The following is a 21378-nucleotide window of genomic DNA, read 5'->3' as shown; positions in this document are numbered from 1 at the left end:
GTTTTTACTCGGCCAACTCTAACTGCGGACGTCACAGCGATCTATTTGTAAAGTCAGGGAAGTCCCGGAGTGGAGGGCTTGCTATGGTGGACGAGGACTCGGCTGGTACGTAGGCTGCCTTCCCCTCTTAATCCCCTTTCGTGACAGTCGCTTGTTTTTTTCCGGCAACCCTCGCATGTCTCTCGTTTCACAAACGGCAACGCTGTTTAGTCTTTCACCAGCCCAAGCCTCGCAGTTATTCATGCTCTATTGCACCACGGCGATACAGGCGCACGACGCAATACACGAGCCTCAATTTGTACTGCGTTTCCGATAAAAACGCTCCTGGTAAATCGCAAAGCAAATTACGCGACGCGTGACCATCCATTAAACGCTCGCCCGTCACCTTTTAGCTGCCGACCATAAATCAGACCCGCATTATTAGTCGCCAGCCATTGGGTCAGAGATTATTCTCGACCTACGCACGGTGCGAAAATAAGTATTGGCGATTTCCACTTATGGTACGAAATTGAGTAAATAGCCTTCATATAAAAAGGTGTAACGAATGATAACGTTAAAACTCGTAATCGAGGCTATGCCTTATATGTCTGAGAGGAACGAGAAAAAATATTATATTCTATCACAGCCTTGAGCACTGCGGGGGTGCGAGCGATAAATTAGACCTATTCTCTACGAAAAATGCTTTATTTCGCCACTGGTCTGCCGCAATTTATATTTGTTATTTAGAGCTTTTGGATAGAACGCCTCTGTATTTTTGTACGACTTGAAAAACTGTTGGCTGCTACTCTTCTGTGTATATCTGGTTATCTCACTATAAGACGAAGAGTATTAATATTTATCTTTTGGAATTATTTTTGCTTGAGATCAATCATACTCGTTGATCGATTATCATCATTGCTACATGTGATCTAAAGTTTCAAATCTCTCTCGACAAGCTGCTTTTATCAAATTATTTCACTATAGTTGCAGGCATACCTACTAGGCATAGCCACTGGTTTCATATAATATTTTATATCCGAAATAGTAAACCTCAAATAGGTGTAATAATGATTATAGTCATTGTATTCTGTAAAAGAAAAATATTAAATAGTATTTGGTAGTTGCTTAACTCGATAACCTTTGAACTGCAATATCTTCGTCAATTTTAAAGATATTTAAATGAAGAAACAATTATTTCACAATGTGATGTGGTAGATAATTCATTAAAATATGCAATATATTCTTTCATAATACTTCCCAATTATGGCAATAAAAGTGGTTTATTCGTGAACTCAACGTGTAACGATGTACTGTGATTGCGAATTCTGTGTTACGAAATTAATTTCCAATATTATGAATTCAATCGTATAATTGCACGAAGTCCACTCAGAGACTTTGACATGATAAATGGATTTCTTCTTGTGTGTTTTCACGATAACGCTGCAGGGCACCTCGATCACATTTTAAACCAGTGCGTGTCACCAAGTATCGGTGTACCGAAGCGATAATTCTACCTCACGCTTCCACGAGGGTTCTCTTCCAGTTTCAAACAGTGAAAAGAGTGCTTTACAGAGCAATTTGTTAGTAAAATAATTCGAGTGAAAACTCGGACGCGGACCTTCAGCAAGTGTACCAAACTATTGTTCGTCCCATCTGTGTGCAGCCTAACGAACCCGCCGGCGAACTTGATTCGCTGGTGAAACGTTCGAAATTCGAAAACGCCGTTCCGACGACACGACGCAACGGTCGCGAGGCGTACATGGTACGTACACCTGGCACCCGAAGAGCCATTATTCCGTGCACTATGGCCAGCTATTAGTGCAGTAGTTGGGCCGCTGGCGGCTGACCACGTGATCGAACTCTTCTGCCGGCCAAATTGGGCATCCCTAACCTCACAGCCGCCGACCAATTGGGTCACGACCTTTTCGAAGCCGCACGCTGCAGCCGGAAGGATCAAAAACATCAATGGACGGATTTCACGGTGACGTCAAACATTTACCGGAAATAAAATTAACATTTAATTGGACGGAAATCTTCGCCGTTGTAGTTGGCGACTAAGTCCGTGTTGGCGACTAACAACCGCTTTAAGCCCGAATACAGAAACGGGTATGCATGGGAATCCCCCTGGGATCGGAGGGACGCCAAGCAATCGAATATTTTGTGTTGCTGTGCTGCCGAAAACCCCCGCCCTTCCCCACTCTTGTACTCTGAGGTACAAATACACGTGTGAGTCTCGGCATGTCGTGTGTGGGTACCCTATCACTTGCAAGTTCATGTACCTGAGTGATGTTTTCGTTGAGATTACCCACGATCGGTGGGGAACAAAGTTAAAAGCCTATCTCCCGTTTTCGCTTCGGAAGAGACTCCATTATTGACTCTAGAAAAACTTATAGAATATTGTTGAAATTAAGATTCCATCAGATCGCAGAGGATCTGGCAGGTCAGGCGATCTTGAGCGTTTTTTTTCTCATTAAAACATGATTTACTCTACTTTATAGGTACTTTGTCACGTCCTAGCTTGCTTGGATAATAATAAGAAACGAACAATATGAACATTTTATTTGAAAACTGTCTGATTCAAGACCACTTACGACAGTATCCGTCGTAACGTTAAAATTCACGAGCCAAGTAGTATTGATCTGACCCTCTAGCTAATTTGAATTTTAGTTCATAATTAAAATAGTTCGATCGCTTCAAACTTCTGTTATAACCTCAAAAATTTTAATATTTACCAGCCACCGAGGGTGGCTCTATAGTGGCTTGAGGTAGTGAATCTCTTTCAGTGACTTTGTATAAACCTTCTTCAGCCGTAATATCGAATACCTGGTCGATAACTCAGTGCGATATCATCACCTATAGGTATGTATACACCATTTACAGTGTACGAGCACAGATAATCTAAACATGGAATCCTACCCCGGTTTTAGCGAATCATCGAACGTTAGCAACAAAATCGTTGTAACGATATTCATTTTTTGCGAGATTTACGGATATCGTAATCACAGTTCTTGCAAAACCATTTGCATACTGGTTGTACACAGATTACATCAGGTGTATATGGGACGTTCCGCGCCAAATCGGATGGTTTGAAAAATGTTGATTTTCGATTTCCTCAATTTATTTATATTTTTTAGTACCCCTCAAAAGAGCCTTTCTAGTAAATTTTGAGATTTTTTTGATTACCTGTTAAAAAAATATCAAATTAACAAAAAAACGTTCTTTTTTGGTTTTTCGTCCATAACTTTCTTAATAATGATCCAAATTGAAGTTTTTTTTAAACCTCTGTTTTCAGATGTCCTTTACAGAAAAAAATACAACAAAAATATTCACATTGTTTCTGATTAGGATTTTTGGGTTTGAAGTGTTAAATCGTGTTTTTAAAAGTGAATATATCTTTTGATTTTTTGAAGTTTCTTCATTTCAAACCACTATTCTTTTAACGAATTTTGAGACCGGTCCTGTCATGGGTCCTCCATAATTACGTTTTTTTTTTTACTTTTAAAAATTTTATTTTCACTATAATTGTAAATAATTGTAAAATAATTGTAAATAGCAATTTTTTTCACTATAAACTCCTCTTTTCACTTGTTTTGCATTAATAATTTTCTTTTACGTAATCATTAAATATGTAAAGTAGTCTTCTAGAAACCGTCTGAAAGAAGCTTGACGGTTTAAATATCCTAAACAATACCTTCCAATTAATATTAAAATGAGATTTATTATTTTTTTTAAATACTTTTGCAACGTTTTTGCTAAGCAGCCTTTGGTCCAAAGTGGAAAGATGAATATTCAATTTATTTCTATTTCTTATTTATTAAATTTTTTGCTAAGCAATCTTTGGTAGAAAGCAGAAAATTTATTTCTGTTTCTTATTCTTAGCCTTTTTGCTGAGCAGCCTTAGCCTGCTTAGCAAAAACGTTCTAACAAAAACGTTGTAACAAAATTTAAAAAAAATAATAGATCTCGTTCTAATATTAATTGCCAGGTATTGTTTACGATATTCAAACTGGCAAGCTTATTTAAAATAGTTTCTAGAACATTAATTTATAAATTTAATGATTATGTAAAAATAAATTATGGCAAAAGTAGAAAAAACTATGAAATTTACCATGAACGCTAGTTTAACTTTGAATAACTTTTAAACGAGTAGATTTATCGTAAAATTATAGGAGACCTTTTTCGTAGAGCGTTCAATTTCCTATCGGAATATGCATCGATCATTGCTCTACTGCTGTTGGTTCGAAGATAAAAAATTGATTCCCCAAACTACAAAAATCCCATGTTTTTTAAATGGGAAACGTAACATGATTGTGGCACGATTTAAAATGAAAATTAAGAGCTTCTTTTGCCATGATATTTTGTTTTTAGGGCAAAAACTAAAACTTTAGAGGGCGGCAGCAAAAAAAAAGCCAACTTGGGAAATAACGGACACCCTAATGTATACATATCGGCATACATTATACCAATGTATTTTAGAATGTATCCATCAAAACTCGGGAGGGTTGTAGATAAATACAACATGCTTGAATTCCCCCCTTTGATTGGAGGGCGCGGACGGTCTTATTCCAACAATAAGGCAGGTTCTCTGTGTTAATTAGACACCCGACAAGTGTTGGTAAGTATGTCCTTAACCCAATTGAGTTATGATGAAAATGGTATTGAATGAACGATTAAACAGATGACAAATCCCAGCGATTGAACAGCTGACTTGCTCTAAGCAGCGAGTATTGGAATATTAATTACTAGATCGCTGACTCCTGTAAGATGACAGAGAATTAATTATACAGAAGTCTAAGGAATGCATGCAACTTAACTTCCATCTTACCTTTCGATTCTTGTGCTCATAATTGTGTCATACTACTACAGTAGCCACTTATATGTAACGTACTTGAATTTCAAGCTTTGGACGTAAGTGTGAAACTTGTACTTCCCAAAAACCAAGGATTATTGTCGTTCAACTAAAGTTTCTTTAAACGCAAAAGAACAGCAGTAAAAATAAACCCGACGAAACTTCTAGCTGTAGTCGAGTGGACGGTAGATATCGAATGTTCGCTCTCTGTGTTCAATCCAATAAATTTCAAGCCTGGAAAATCCTCTCACACGATACTTATCCACTAAAAAGGCGGTACGATATCACCAGCTTGATATACTGGGTGTCCGAAAAATCGAAATTCATTCAATCGATGCATCGCAAGTAAATAAAAACATCTGAATGCCAGACTTGCACATAAGCAGACTCATTGTGAGAGTCGAAAGCTGAACCTCGCACAGTTCCTCATTTGGGGTTTATGTTCATCCACTAATCTTATATCAGGCAAGTGCAAAAATTCCATTGGACACAAGTTGCTAAAGATAAAGATCCCATAACTCGCTTTTCACCAAAAACCCGAAGGAAAGACAGCTTCAGTACGTGTCTTCCATGTTGCAACATTCTCGTCAATGGTTATCAGTAGTACGTACAGCGGCAGCCTCTAGCGGCAAAAAGATAAATTATAGTATTTACCTGAATCCCAGCAAGATGAAATTCCGCTCCCACTTTCCGTTGACTAATTGCAGTCTTTCTCCCCCAACCCCTTACTTCTTTCACCTCGACCTCCTTGAAGCCGCCCAACGAACCCAACCGAGTTAGACGTACCTCTACTTACTTAGCACTCCCTACGAACGTTAAGTATATAGTTTATATAGGTACGTATGTACCAAAGCCGGTAGGTGAAAAGCCGGTGTAAAGAATGGCCAAGAACTGAGTCAAGAAAATATTTCATTTTTATATGCATTTCTACTGCAGGAAATAAACTCCAGCAATACTTACAACGAGAGAACGTGCTTTGTAGTCGAGAAATAAAATTAAGGAGATGCTGTATAGCTACACTGCACGGCTGCATTTATTCAAGTTACTGTACTATATGGTAGGTATAGTTAAACGTAAGTGTAAAGAAGTTTTTACCCAATTCAAATAGAAAATTATTAATCCGTCTCTTTGCAAAAAAATCACAAATATCATTTTCACTAAAATAATGCTTTCAGTTATTTCTTTTTTGTAACAGCGACTATAATTCATCGACAAGTCCGCGTACTTTTGCGTGATATTTTGACAAACGATTAGTGTTATCCATTTTTTTGGATGTTGATAGGATGCACGTTTTCTATAATTGTTCAGTTATGCGTGGTTAGAGTATCGATAGTGATTGAGTTTTTATAATCGTTTTTGAGTTTCAACAAATTAAACTGATTATTCGAGGACAAATGTGTTTGACGCTTGCTTATTTAAAATTTACTCGCAAATTAATTACAGTTACTCTAATGAGGTCTTTTCCGAGGAACCAAATCTAATTATGCAAGCCTTGCGCATGTACGCTAGGTCGATTGAGTTAGGTCAGAAAATGTTCCTCCACGTTGGAAATTCATATTCCATTTGAATCAATATTATTAAATACAGCTAACAACGCGTTATATCAACTGAAATAATTTCATCAACGAACGAGAAATGAGAATAAGGATTTAAGAATTATTACCATTAACTGCGGAGCGATGTAGGAAAGGTCGAAGGATAACGGTTTGTTTCAAAATTCGCTGCACGAATCGATACTATAGATCGTTTCCCAATATGTACATCATTCAATTCTGTACATTGCAATTACTCACAGAAAAATCCCATGACCGACTGCAAAATTTTCAGAGAAATAGCAAAATCGTTCAACCTGTAATGTTTAAAGAGTTACTAATCTTTAATTTTTAGTATTTTACTGAAGATGTGTTCAATTCCAGGAGCGTATTCAGCCCCCCCCCCCCCCCCCCTCCACCCCTTTTCAGGCGGGTATATAGGTGTCATTATTTTTCTTCGGCTTTGAGACAAATCAGATTTTCAAATGTTAAGGCTTGTTTTAGTGAACCAATATTATGACAAATATTTTTCTAATAATCTAACATTACCTAAAAAATGATACACACTAATAAAATAACGGCCATAGGGAGGTAAGCAGGTTAAACATGCCTTTTGCGAATATTAGAATGATATTTTATGGATCAGTGGGTACACTTACGGAAATTGATGGTGCGACAGCTAATTTTTCCTAACACTTTCCGGGTGCCGCGCTACGGGTCGAAGTTCTCGAATTGCAATTCATTGCCGACGTAACTGGCTAGGGAAAAAATTAACTGTCGCAGAATAAATTTCCATATGTGTATTAATAAAATTACGGCTGTACGGGTATCAGAATTCTTTGGGTCGGGTCGGGTTGGGTCGGGAAAAATCTATTAGTTTCAAGCTGGGTTCCCGAAATTTTCGAGATTACCGGGAACATCGGAATTCATGAAAATGTCGGGATTCACGACAATATTAATTTTGTTGACATTTTTGGGATTCCCAGATCTCTCAATGGAAGGTACAGTTTTTACTGAAAATACTGATGTCATTTAGATATACATACTATTTACTATTAGTATTTAGAATTTAATATTTGTCCAGTATTATAAATATTAGGTAAGTTAAGTTACTCACGTTTTCGGTTTCTCAAAAATTCTTGATTTCCCGAAGATTTCGGATTTTATGAAATCCCGCGTTTCCCGAAGATTCCGGGTTTTCCATCCATTCCGGGATCACCAATAAACTCGATCCAATAAAAGCCCGTCCCGAACCCGAATTTTTTTCCTCGAGATTTTAGGAACCCGCACAACCCTAATTAAAATTTTACGACCCTATAAGTATCAGACCTCAACCTATTGGTTTTTGAAAAATAAACAATTAAAAAAAGTAAAGTAATTTATTACTCAGGATTTACATAACCAATTTAATTAAAAAAATTTAATATGTTATTGAGTTGTTGTTACTGGTTTTCGAGAAAAATTTTCTTTCTCAAATGGAGCAACTTTTTCTCATCATTGACATGTTACGTCAGCGTTCCCGCACACGTCTTTCCCATCTTCTTCGACCACCTCTTACCTCTACCTGCTAACTCTTCGACATTCCTTGTAGTAACGCTATAGTCTCCATCGTGTCCTCTTAATTCTATCCAGCCTCACGCCGCTCGCTACCGGCTTACTCTGCTAATTATGCCCCCCACTGTTCTGGATTTTCGCACCTTTCACTCGCACTCTTTGTCTCATATCAGCCGCACTTCAACCCCAACTATCGTATAATCAACTACAATGCCAACCTTCGTCAAATCATCTTTAATTCCAAGATCCGTCTAATGAACTTCTATTCCATCCTCCATCAAATACACTTCAATTCCAACATTCAAACAATCCACTTCGTTCAGGTATGAATCTAAATTCGTTAATATTCCAATGAAGCATTTATAGATTCAATTAAACCTTCCTTACATGAATCCTTACTACATCCTCCATTCCTCGACTCGAGAGCAATGACGAGATCGGACCGAAAGGTACCCGAAACAACATCTCGGGTGGGTATAGAAACGTATTGACAGCTGCTTGTAAATACCTCCCCTCTATCCCGAAACAGACATAACTGATTTGATTGAAAATTTTATATTTTATTGAGAGAGTCAAGAGCTTCCATGGACACAATGGCCAGATTTTTAGTTTATTCATCTTTATGCTCGAAAAATATCACAGTAAGAAACAAAAGTTTGAGGGAAAATAATTTTATACAACGGAAGCATGATTTATGCATTTTTCCATGCGTGTTTTCCGTACACAAAGTACCCGTTTCTATGACGGTCGAGTCAGCCTGCAAATGCGCATGCGCGGAGTACCGAAAAGACCACTTTTAAGTCTGTCTAACCTCCACAGTTATAGCCGATTGCCTCCTGCTTTGTACACCTTGACACCACTCATCGTCAAACTTGCACCACTTGCCATCTCCTTTCGGATTGATAAATATAACGTAAATCCCTCATGATTATCACCACTTTGGACAAGAACTGCGTGCAGTGTGTAATCTGCGCTTGTTGATACTTGGAACTGAAGGTAGAGCTGAAGGTTGATTTGTTTGTAAAATTCGAACCTACCATTGAATTTGGAAGAGCAGTCTGTCACTGAGTCATATTGGAAACGCATTAGGTGTAAGTGTAAAATAGATGGAAAAGATGAAAATAGTACTCTTTTTTCAGCATCCTGTAACCCATGTTCATCAGCATCGTACTTATTGTTATCACCATCTAGAATTTCTATGCTTACATAATCTCCGAAAGATGATTTGTTGATATTATTTTTTCCGTTGAAATTTAGTTGAATGTCATAAAACATTTCCACTCTGGTTGATGTGATATAGTCTATATTCTTATATTTGATAAACGGAATCATTTTTCCTTCGAATAATTTTGATACTGTCCCTTCAACGCATGTCCTTTTCATTTTACTTTCTAACTTATCCAAGAGGAACTCTAAAAAATTCTCCTACATCGTGTTGCATAAAGAGTCATGTATTTCCCGTCCAAAATTTTTGGTTAATTTTTTTGTAGCAACTGATTTATCACAAAATCCAAGTTCGTCAAATATCATCTGTAAAGCTTAAATGCCACACTCTTGCTTGAATCGTCACTTTCTGTTGGCATCTTATACACACACCGCCTTACGTAACTGATTAGTAAAATATAAGGTTTGTAAAAGCGAAATTATACAACAAGTTGCCCACTGATTTTTCAGACCGACATATCCCTTGTGTTTTTTTACTGTCCCAGCTAACACCATGCGTCTCATCTGCTACGACATGGACTTCAAGTGTCATGGAGTCATCCTTAATCTAGCCTCTGTCCGCCTCAAGTACATCCTGCCAAGTCATGAAGTGGCTAAATTCCGAGCCATTGTCTTTACTGTAGAATACGTGTTGAATTTTTCTATTGGAAGCTTCCTAACCCTCTTTGTGGGAGTGGAGTCTGAGCTATGCGACTGCATAGCAACTACATGAAGCTCATTCGCTTTTCCCATTTCATTGCAAGAAGAAGCCCAGGGACCGCTGCGATTGGCACTTTGGCGTACCGCTGGTACGAGGCATTACCATAATCTTCCATGGAATATTACGCACGTAGTAAGACGGAGATAGCTGGAAGTCTTAGATCTTTGAAAAATTTTCCACTATTTAGCGGAAAGTCGCCTCTGACCTTGCCTCGTCTTCCTCCATATCTTGGTCTTGTCTGATACAGACGGGTTCTGGCTTTCCATTGACTGGACGACTCTTGTTTGCATATCCTCCACCGTCGTTCTGCGTCTTAAAGTCAATATCTTCAGATTCCTGTATTTCCTTGACATCCTTTACGCGACAGGATACTGCAAAGTTGTTGAGAATCGCAGATCTTGTATACTTCTTTGTGAAAACAAGACACTGACAAAGCCAAAGTCTTTGTGCAAGCCTTCCACAGTTGAACTGGTCAGTCTTTTTACCTCCCTCGGGAACTTTGCTCTTTTTGTCCCCTTTGTTTTTGTATGGTTTTATACGTTTGACAGACTGAACTTGCAAATTTTTTGCCCAAGTTTTTGATGCTTCAGTGACTTCCAAATAATCAACTGTTTTTTCATGTCCAAATTCATCAATTCGGAGAAATCTTTCTTGTAATGTTACATCATTTATCTCTAGTACTATACGATGTTTGATAATTTGATCCGTGAGATTTTGGATTTCATAGTTTTTTGACAATTTTTTAATGTCTGTTAAGAATTGCTCGAACGTTTCGCCCTCTTTTTGATCTCTTGTGTAAAACACAAGTCTCTCAAACACAACATTTGTCTTGGAACACTGTAAGCTTCGAAATGTTCGATCACTTTTTGTTCATTCTGTTTGTCAGTGTCACTTATATTAAACATGTTACAACAGCTCGTGCACATCTTCAACAATTAAATTTAAAATCATGGCAACTTTTATTTTCAATTCAACATTTGTTTTTTCTAATGCTTTCATATTAATGTCATAGCTTTGTTTGAATTTGCGTCAATTTTCACTGAAATTGCCTTCCACGCTCATACACTTAGGTCATTAACCCCAGAATATTTCTTATTCTTCACCTTTCACCATTGTTTTATCTATTAGTCGACTTCACGATGTAATATTTGGAAGGTTATTTAACTTTAATTTTTGGTATTTTACTGAAGATTTGTTTATTTTATAGGGTACATACATAGTACAATGATAGCATCTTTTGCTAGCTGTACACACTCACACGCACACATACACGTAACGATGGGTATTCATTACATCACTCATTCAAAAAGATATTGATTTAGGGATAAATTTTATTGGTCAAAATCAACCCACCTGGTCAATAAATTAATACTCAATTAATGAGGGCGCAGTTAGTAACGTTAACGTAACGAAACATTGTGGGGAAAAATCACTATTTTGCAATCTCACATAGTGACTGAAGTGGTCGTTTTCAAAATATGAATATGCTTGGCTTTAATTTATTATGGTTTACTACTTTTCACACGTTTCTGAGATTGCAAAATAACGATTTTTCGGAAACGTGAAAATTCAATAACGTTACTAGTTTCAGCTTTATCTCAATTACACCAAAACTATACGACGCAAAAAACAAAAAAATAAACTTGATTTTTTTAAATTCAATTCTCACTCCTAACAGATTAAACTTACATAATGAGTATTGAGCAATTACTGCCGATTGTACAATATCTTTGGAAACTCGCATGATAATCAACTCACGGTTTGATAATTAGTAATATACTGAGATTAAATTATAGATACGTTGTAAACATACTTTCACAGACGATTTAGGCGGTGGCCACAAATACCAAGAAAAAATATTTCTGTCTTTTCAAGGTTTTTTAATACTTTCCACTCACAATCAGTACTTTAAAACGAAGTACTTCTCCAAATTTTTTCCGGATATGGGCTAAGAAGTTCAGTTAATGGCATCCCTATAATTATTGACAAGATGAAGGGATTGAGACAGCCAAACCTACGTGTGAAAACATGATTCGAAATTTATTAATAACAACTTAGATTATCCGCAGTATATCAATAATTGTACCTTTTACCATATGTGAACATTCAAATTTAATTGCAAAGTGTATTCAGATGTAGTCTCAAAGTTATTCCCAATTGTATATTCCGAATTATGACGTCGCAATAAAACTCAAACACCTGTAACTTTTCATTAACATTTCACTAATAGTGCTTCATAAAAGTGTGAAGAATTGCGATGAAAGTTACATATTATCCACCACTTTGCAAAATTACTATGTAAGAACTCGTTAAACGTTAAATTTTCGAGTGGTTCATTTTCCTCATATTCCACAGCGGAATCAGTGGATGATTTCAACTTTTATAGATTAGAACAACTAGTATTTTCTTCATTCTCTAACCACAATTGATGTTGTCCTTCCATGTACTTCTGAAAATTTCACGACTTTTCCAGATTTTATAGGTTCTTCCGATCTATGGCCACCTTGTTTATACTAACTGAATCTTCTTCGGTTTAAAATGAATTTCATGCTTTTGATTCAACGGTCAGTTACCTCCAATGAGAAAATATTATATGCGTATATATATATATATATATGCAAGATTCATTACGAGATTGTTTTCGATCATGTATCTTCAGTCATTATTTGTTGCTGATCATTGATATCACATTTCATAATTTGTTCTTTCGCATGAATTTTCTGGTGCCTTACTAATTTCGGTTTGGTTACAAAAGCTTTATTGCAAACTGTACAGACGTAAGGCTTTTCGCCTGTATGCACCCTTTCGTGTATTTTCAAATGACCTGACTCGAAATAAGACTTGAAGCAAATTTTGCATCGAAATGTTTTTTCTCCGATATGATATCGCAGATGTCTATTCAATTCTGGACGTGAAAGGAACGAAGTTTCGCAGAGATGGCAAGGATATTCACGTTTGCCTGAATGCATCTGTACATGCCTGGCAAGTTCAGAATTAGTATAATAACTTTTGCCACATGTCTCGCAAACGTACCTACTACCTAAAATATGTCGCTTTGTGTGCATTTTTAGAGATTGTACATTAGTAAATTCTTTGTTGCAAATATTACAAGTTGATGGAGTATCAGTATGAACGCCTTCGTGATATTTTAATTCAGACTTTTTAACAAAGCTTTTACCACAAACCACGCAGACAAACCCTTTTTCTCCAGTGTGGCCTCGTTCATGTTCTTTCCTCAAAGCATTTGTTATGAAAGTTTCATCGCAAGAAGTACACTTAAAGGGTTTAACACCGAGATGTCTCCTTAGATGTAAAGTTTGTTCATGCTTTTGCGTAAACGTTTTATCACATTGTGTACAGGGAAAATTACCGGTAGATCGTACCTTTACAAGGTCAGGCAAGTACTCTCCAACGCAATAAAAAATGTCAGACTGATATTCGGTATTATTATCTAAGCCTAACTCTAATTCTACGTCTAATGAATCACCATCCTTATGACTATTCGGTTGAGAACTATGTTCACTAATGTTATCAATACTGATTTCAATCAATCCATCTTCGACAGTGGGACCTGTAATCTTGTTTCCATAATGATTCTGTGTTATTACTTCTGCTTCCTCACTCTTTGGTACTCCCAATACATAATCAGAATCGTTGTCAGTAATTGTTTCAATGACGTCGCACATTTCTTCTCCTGCACTAGGAATATATGTCTCTGATTTAACGGTACTCAGTCTTCTGCCGTTGGCGAAATGTTCAATAACATGATTTTTCAGATCTTCCAATGACTCAAACGCATCAAAACACAATTGGCATCTGATTTCAATATCTGATGTGTCGAGATATTCATTATCATCTTCATGTCCAATTGTGAAATGAGTATCCAAATCTTCGTCAGTTGAAAAAAATTTATCACATTTGTTGCAAGGGTGGACTGATTGCAGCTGAGGTTCTAAATCTTGAAGATAGATTTTTTTAGGGCTCGTTAACTGTTGATTATCTTCTAAATCGTTTGGCTCTGATCTTCTTTCATCCTGTTCCAAGACTTGGAACATCGTAGCATCTTCTTCTTGTTCCGAGCTTACTGAATACTCATTTTTAACAGATGCCGTCCCTTCCAAATTCTCAGTATCTTGAGAATCGTTGATACTGCATATATTTAATACTCTAGTGCCATCTTCAGACTGTACTAGAATAACGTTAATTGCTCTTGGATCTATGTCAGATTCGGTTAAATTGGTGTCTAAAAAAAAATGCTCCAGACCGACGTTTTCCTCATCTGCAGAATCTACATTTGGATCAGATAGTTCTTGCTTGATCATCTGTTCCGAAGTCTCGACCTGAGGTCCCTCCAAACAGTTGCGTAGTGTGCGATCAGAGATTTCGACGAGCAGGCGAAAGTTGTAGGATTTCTCGACCTGGTGACGACATGTGCCACAAATGAGCGTGGGTAATCCATCATCTTCGTGAACCTGAGAAATGCATCAATTTCTTACTCGTGCATAAGTTGGCTCAGTTGTACCTACGTAATCGCATTTTAGATGAGATAACCTCCAAAAAAACGACAAGTTTTGTACATTGCTAGAATTAATTTAATGGGGACTAATATTTTACTGCTAATCCTGACTCTTATTAAGTACAGATGCATTAATGTCATTAGTATTTACATACGCTTGTACGTAAATCCGATCAATTAAATATGATGTAAAGTGCCTTTCGTTTTTAGCACAAACGCATCCCGCGGGCGCGTGCAGCTCGCAATAAGATGCGTTTGCTCGATGAAGTGAACGTGGCCACACCCACCTGCACCCGTGCAATGGTAGAAATTCTTTGAGCGAGTGAAAATTCTGTGTCTTCCCCATCAATCGTTTGGAAAATTGATTCCATAACATCCTCCTGCTTCAAGCAAAGTCTGCATATTTCACTGAATTCTTGATTGAACCCTTCTCTCGTCGCCATAATATGTGGAAAACTAAAGGTATCTACGTTCTACATACTCTATGCTGAACGAAGGAAGCCACCGTTCGATAATTTTACATGCCAGTTCAAAGCGCGTAATGAGCGAAGTACTTGTCGGTACTTTTAGCAATTTGGTAGTCCGGTAAAAGAATACTTCGAACAGATGGTATCGTCGGTAACTCTACGTTTTCATCTTCGTTTACAGCGTGAGATAGAAAAGGACAGATCACCGATGTCGGTATTTCAGTTTATCGGCATTACGATTTGCGTACTTACTGGTTACTCTTTGAATTGTTGGTAACTTCATTGACTGAAGATTTTTGATTTTAGTCTACAGCCAACGGTAACTTGTACCGAACAGCGTGACAATGAGGATCCGTGTTGCCAAACTCATCCGCTTGAAAGCAGCATATTAGCAAGTTTTGTCAAGCGCCAATATTCAAATGGTGCTTTTTGAAAATTAGAAATTAACATTTCTGTGCCTTTTTGTAGAGGTAATGCAACTTTCACTTTTCCAAGAGATGGGAAACGCCGATTCCTATCGAAAAATACCATAAATACAAATTTTTGGTCTTCGAAATCTTCGAGGTTGCGTTGAGGTTATGTTCTAGCTACTTTGCGAAGGATGTATTTGTTGAAAAAAAAGAAAATTATTATACAGGTAAATATATAGCTGAGTTATCCTTTCCCATTCAATGATTGTACAAACTAAATAAAATCGGTTATTCATTTTTATCCGTGTTGTTCGATAACACAAGTATTATTTCTAATATTAAATATTTGCCCGACATAGAATGAACTATGATGCTGCCCCCTGGGCAAAGTTTGACAAAAACGAATCCCCATTTGTTTCATTCTGAACCGTTGGACAAGGGGAATAGTCAGAAGGAAAAAGAAGAACAAGAAGAACCGCTGGACGGCCCGATGGAACCCGATAACACCATGATACGAAAGATATCTTCTTTCGTTGTAGCGGTAATCACGTGTTGTTAAGTTGCTTTGGCATATTGTGACACAATGGTGTCAGAAGCCAAACCTTTGGTTTGAGAGCCAAACATGCAAACGAGGACAAGAAAAACAAAAGCAAGTAGTAAACAAAACACATCAAATGTTACTCAAGTTGACTCATGATGTTTATTTCTCCAATGCAAGAACGGAAAAATAATATTCAATCGTTATATATACTAATCTCGAATACTGTTGTCTAGACACAAATTGTGTTATTGACTTACTCTTTATATGAAAAGTTTTGTACTGATTTGAGACTCGCCTACAACCTGAAAAATAATATGGTCCAACTCCAAATTCAATCATTAATGACCCTATGATACATGCATTTTTTACTGAATTTGGCAAGAGGTAGATTTAGTAAATTAAACACAGTATTCCCTCTGAATATAGCGTATCTGAATAGGGCCATTCCTCCCAATCCTTGCTCGAGTGCTTCCATCACTATATATTTCTGTTTACGAGTGTTTGAACAATTACTTATGTAAAGAGACACGTAGTTCTATTCAGAGGTCAAGCCGGCGGAGTCGAGTCGTGCTCGAGTTACTGATAGACCAAGTAATTTCCAAGAATAATGTTTTTTTTAACGCTTTCAAGCGGCCTTATTCAGAGGCAATACTGCAAGTAAAAGTTATATCTATTTTTTAAACTGAGTTAGATATCCAATTCTAGAAACGAGACCATTTTTTGGGACATGCTTCCACATCGTTTACAATATGACGATAACTTGTCCATAAATCCTGTGAATTCAAGCACACCGTGCCACCCCCTCGCTCCAATTGAGTACTCTGAAATGTAAACAATTTTATTAAAATCAAGTATCATTCATCACTTATTGTAATGCCACAAAAATAGAAATCATTATGAGGAAGCGCTTTCCTGATAGAAGAAAGAACAGAAAGAAGAAATTCAGTGACAAGTGTAAGAATCAGAAAATATGCGTTGAGAATACTCACAGCTCTGTTAATGTCTCCTATGCATACCCAGTTGTGATTTTTATTAGCACTATTAGATACAGCCCATTTCGAATGATCGTTTGATGATGGAAACATCACATTTGCCTCGGGAAAATTAATAGACTTGACGTTCATTACTCTGAAATAATCGGCCACAATTTTGTGTTGTAAGTTCATAAAATGAATACGTTTATAAACTGTATGTATCTAATAAGTATGTACCAAAACTTACTTCGCACCACTACAATCTGATGGCAATCTGCCAGGACCATGTAGCCATGTCTCAGCCAAAAGATCTGCTCCAAGTTGCGGTGCGACGAATTCATCATACAGGTCTGCGATTACATATAAATTTAAAGTTCTGAAGACTAACTACACTGTACTGTTTTGTAGCAGTGTATACATAGGTATAAAAGTCCGTAGAAGGACAGTAAATATCCAAGTTATTGAATGATTCAAAGAGTGCCATTGAAATCCTGGTTATTGAGTTTCATATTAATAATAAGAAGTTGTTCGTATCATGAATTAGTAGATCGTTTTGTTTTGTTGTAAAGGAGAAGTTGAACTGGTGTAATTCTTATTGTTTTTCGATCACACGAAGCCACTAATGATATTTAGAATTAAAATTATCACCATCCGATAGCTAACAATTTTTGTCAAAAAAGTATTGATGAAGTAAATCTGAAATTCCTACGGAAAAAAACTTTGAAGCTGAGAATAAAACATCCTTTACCCTTTTCCCATTTGTCGCTTTTGGCAAATGATATAAATTCAGTTCCACTCAAAGACTGAATTGATGTTTTAGAGTTGTACGGAGCATTGTTGATGCGAATCTTGTTAGCTGCTTTTGTCAAAACTGGGTACTGCTGAGTAAGGCTTTTTGGCAAATTATTCTTGTATGTAATAATTTCATTGTACATCAACTGCAGGCCGATAATATCAAACTGATCTTTATCTACAGAAATGCACAAGAAGCTTTGTCCGTACAGTTCTCCAGTTTTAGGATAGCTGTAACCTTGATCTGAGAGTGATTTTGCATTCACAAATCTTTCTTTGCGAGCTCTTAGTGGAGGCTCCGTGCCATGATCGGGTGCTGGTGGATATTGAGGCACACTGTGAACCAACCAGAAACCTTGGTGGGTGTCTGCTATCACTACACCCTTGGAATGCCCATACTTTGCCACAGCAGCCTTATTGGGAGCGTGGTCGTTGTATAAAGTCCAAAGAATTGAATCGTTCTAATGATTATAAACAAAATGTTAATTTCAACTTTACCTACCCGTTTTGTAGTATTTTCGCAATTTGCAGAGATCAAATGGTTTACTAATTCTTATTCGTATAATAATTGCATAGAATATTGTATATAATTTTGGTACCGCCTTCTATATTCGTGAGGGATCATTATCTTGTTAATTATAATGATACTTCAAATGTTACATTTGCAAATATTGAGTTAAAATGGCAAATGACGTCGGATTTGTTTAAACATTTTTAATTAATACATGAGTTTGACTAAGGATCGTAAATGCAAATACTTACTTGTTGATACAAAGGTGCTAAAGTTCGACCAGGAATCGAGGATTCCAAACCGATTGATTTTTTTGATAATTTCCACCCATCATTTATCGTATTACTCGTCATATAAACATATGCCACACCTTTTCTTATCAAATCGTTGCTACTTTGCGATATTTTGGGAAGTTTGTACATAACAAACCTGAAATATTGTACACCATATGTGAAGCATAAGATTTATAAAATAAATCAACATCATATACATGTTATATCCATAAATGTAAAAATGTTCATTCTCCGAACTGAGATATATTTTAACCAATTTATATTTGATCATAGATAGTTAAAATCTAATTTTGGATAGGTCTTCAGCATCAACCGTGTTTTCTCATTGAAATGGTTTTTTTAAGCATCCGCAAATGAAAAAATTGTTTAAGTAATTTGATCGTAAAACTAGAAATTTTTATCTGTAAGAATCTCATATTTTCAGAGTGGAATATCCATGAAGTTGTGGGTGGCACTGAAACGCATGAAACGATGGTAAATTCCACTTACAGCAAAAGTACGTACTGGCATGATGAATTCATCTCATACCTTTCTTAGTCTTCTTCTCTGAACATTGATTAAAAACTAGGAAGAATGCGCTAAGTGAGCACTTTTTTTGCAAGTTGAATTATTAATATTCGGAGAGATATAAAAAATTTTAGACAGAAAACGCGTTACTTCATTTTTTCACGCGAAGTGCTAAAAACTGCAGGGCAAAACTCTGTAGAAAAATGAATCAACTTGTTTCGCGTAAACCCAAGAGTAAACTGTGAGGCTAAGAAATTTGAAATTATTTGAAAATATTTTCGACGTGCCTGTGATCGTTCACTTATGGCGGATTCGACTTACACCCAAAGTGCGCACTATTTGTAAGTGCAGTTGTCATTAGTTTTCTAGCCTTTTCAGTGCGTGAAAACTAGGAAATGTGCATTCAGTGCGCACTTTTTTAATAATTGATAGAATTGCGCAACACTATTAGTCCATCTTGGATGAAATTTATCCAGTTATATCGCCTTGTCTCTAAAATCTGTAGCTGAATACTACTATTGAAGTTAAAAAAAAATGTTCGTACGCAAGTATGCTGCAGTGGAATATCATGCATTATACGTCAAAGGCCGAGAGAAATACATTATAGACTTTATGATGCAAGTACGTATGTATCATACGATTGGCTTATGAATTCAAGAGTGAACAACGCATCAAGCACAAAGCAAATAATATATTGTGAGTCACTTACCAGTCCACTGGCAGATCCCTTTCATCCTTACATTGCAACTGTGTGTTTACTCCGACTAAAAGTTTGCTGACAAAAAAAACGGAGAACACGACGCACGCTCGCATCAACATATCGATGCCTTACGTTTTCAGAGAAGAATGACCTGACAGAAACAATTTTGGTTCGATAATTACTGAAACACACTGCTAACTACCGTCGCAGATTAACGTGTTGTCGTTAGCCGCTTCGGTGCGACTATATCTGAAAAGTTACAGGATATTGTGGTATAAGCATAAATGGGCACGATGATAGCACGTATATGTATAATACAAGGTCTGATATCCCAATTAGCTAGGCATTATAAGCTAATTTTGAGAGTGAGAATATTTTGTCTCGCGATAAGCTAATAATTACTAGGCCTAGGCAAGTAGATGAAGATGTTAAGAACAATATTATAAGTAATTATAAAACGATCAAATATAATTAAAGCTTCAAGAAAGCATACGTTATTATTAAGAGTACAAGTTGTACAAAATAGGAGGATAATTTCGACAGTTTACAGAAATATTTTCAATACAGAATAATTTTTGCATCGTCACATTTAAAATTGTACAGCCGAAGGTAAAGCACACTCCACAGGAGAATCCTGAAATGAATTTACGATGTTGCACTGTTTTCTCTGTACTAAAAAGTTTGTTCTTTCTCGTTTTTATTGGACTTTTTTTAAAAATGTTTTCCTAAAATTAAATATTGCTTAATGAGAAAAGATATCCGGTTACATACGACCTTTTACCTTTAACTTTTCGAATTGCTTATTTGAATGATGTATCTATGTGTTCTCAAGTTTGATTATTTTATTAAACTTAGTACAGTGATAAAAAATTATACGACCTTTTGTCATCAAAATGTTTCTGTTTGCTGCTCACGACCTCATTCCATTAGACACGCGGGATAACATGAGATATACGTATTCTAATATCTCAAAACACTGATCGCGTCACTCTAGTCGATGGGTCATCATTTTAATTGCTAATGTTTGCATCTCCGAATTTATCGCTGATATTAAGTCACTCTCGTAACGTAGTCCGGTATGCGATTAAACCGAATAGACAAAGTGTATAGATATTTTGGAGTCGATTGTTAAATAAAATTAAACCTGTCGCGATTAAATTATGGTAGGCAACAAAATTCTTTGAAGGACAAAGAGACAGATCTAACCGACGAGCCGGTAGCGTGACAGAGAAACGAGACGACTGGCAAGTGGCAGTACCAGCGGTACCAGCAATGAATGAAGAATTATGGCTGCAGTCCATTCGCAAATGGCGTTGGCAACACAGGAATTTTCATTGCCTCGGTGCGGTAATTCCACTATGAGCAGCTCAAGATCCTTACTGCGCATATATTTCACAGTTTAAAAATTCATGCAGCGCCGGGTAAATAGAACAGACAGATACCAATTATCGAACTAATCTATTATATATATCACGTTTAGAGTAATTAGAATTCCGAAATCCATGGTTGGTTTGAACCTAAGAGTATGGAGCTATATACTGAAGAATATTGCCGCTGTATTCCACTCCGTGGTTACAAGTAACGCCGAATTCTGCTGTATATTTTCTGTATATACCTATATATACTAATTGGATAGCCGATCGACGCAAAATTCTGCTCCCTACTCCTTATTGAAGTCCGGAAGCCGCCATGTTATTGGAACCTCCTTGTGTCGCCACCTGTTGACAAGTCTTCTACTCTTCTTCTAAGTATTACTTCGGGGTTTACACTGTTTACTTAGAAAACATATACAACTTGCCCTGACAATTGTCTAAAATTGAAAAATTTGA

General features: G+C 36.7%; 2 protein-coding genes and 1 pseudogene across 4 annotated transcripts; all 3 read right to left on the bottom strand.

The window, feature by feature from the left end:
• Positions 1-8720: 8720 nt before the first annotated feature.
• LOC124407493 lies at positions 8721-10951 on the bottom strand (annotated as a pseudogene).
• A 176-nt stretch (positions 10952-11127) lies between these two features.
• On the bottom strand, positions 11128-14854 carry LOC124407088 (zinc finger protein 2 homolog). 2 transcript variants are annotated; one of them, XM_046882909.1, is made up of 2 exons: positions 14642-14854; positions 11128-14310 (listed from the first exon to the last, which is right to left on the bottom strand). In XM_046882909.1, the coding sequence occupies exons 1-2, from the start codon at positions 14795-14797 to the stop codon at positions 12484-12486; spliced, it is 1983 nt and encodes a 660-aa protein (XP_046738865.1). In that variant the 5' UTR covers positions 14798-14854; the 3' UTR covers positions 11128-12483. The 2 variants fall into 2 exon arrangements, with proteins under 2 accessions (XP_046738865.1, XP_046738864.1); XM_046882908.1 differs by having other exon boundaries at positions 14506-14780.
• Positions 14855-15924: 1070 nt separating this feature from the next.
• Positions 15925-20934, bottom strand: LOC124407002 (deoxyribonuclease-2-alpha). Of its 2 annotated transcripts, XM_046882767.1 has the most exons (8): positions 20429-20934; positions 19559-19798; positions 18301-18478; positions 17495-17999; positions 16994-17096; positions 16762-16900; positions 16487-16593; positions 15925-16074 (listed from the first exon to the last, which is right to left on the bottom strand). In XM_046882767.1, exons 2-8 carry the CDS (start codon positions 19666-19668, stop codon positions 16068-16070), a joined length of 1149 nt encoding a protein of 382 aa, XP_046738723.1. In that variant the 5' UTR covers positions 19669-19798; positions 20429-20934; the 3' UTR covers positions 15925-16067. The 2 variants fall into 2 exon arrangements, with proteins under 2 accessions (XP_046738723.1, XP_046738722.1); XM_046882766.1 differs by having other exon boundaries at positions 15925-16593.
• Positions 20935-21378: the final 444 nt, after the last annotated feature.

The sequence above is a fragment of the Diprion similis genome, chromosome 6, assembly GCF_021155765.1.
Source record: "Diprion similis isolate iyDipSimi1 chromosome 6, iyDipSimi1.1, whole genome shotgun sequence".
Taxonomy (NCBI): domain Eukaryota; kingdom Metazoa; phylum Arthropoda; class Insecta; order Hymenoptera; family Diprionidae; genus Diprion; species Diprion similis.
Note: the sequence above shows the minus strand (reverse complement) of the source record. Positions and strands in the feature narration are given on the sequence as shown.

Coding starts and splice junctions, on each gene's coding strand:
- LOC124407002 (XM_046882766.1), bottom strand. CDS start 19,668: ATGTTGATGCGAGCGTGCGTCGTGTTCTCCGTTTTTTTTGTCAGCAAA. Junction 18,479..19,558: donor AGGGATCTGCCAGTGGACTG/GTAAGTGACTCA, acceptor ACAATATTTCAG/GTTTGTTATGTACAAACTTC. Junction 18,000..18,300: donor TAGCACCTTTGTATCAACAA/GTAAGTATTTGC, acceptor TATAATCATTAG/AACGATTCAATTCTTTGGAC.
- LOC124407088 (XM_046882908.1), bottom strand. CDS start 14,730: ATGTTATGGAATCAATTTTCCAAACGATTGATGGGGAAGACACAGAAT. Junction 14,311..14,505: donor GGATTTACGTACAAGCGTAT/GTAAATACTAAT, acceptor TGCATTTCTCAG/GTTCACGAAGATGATGGATT.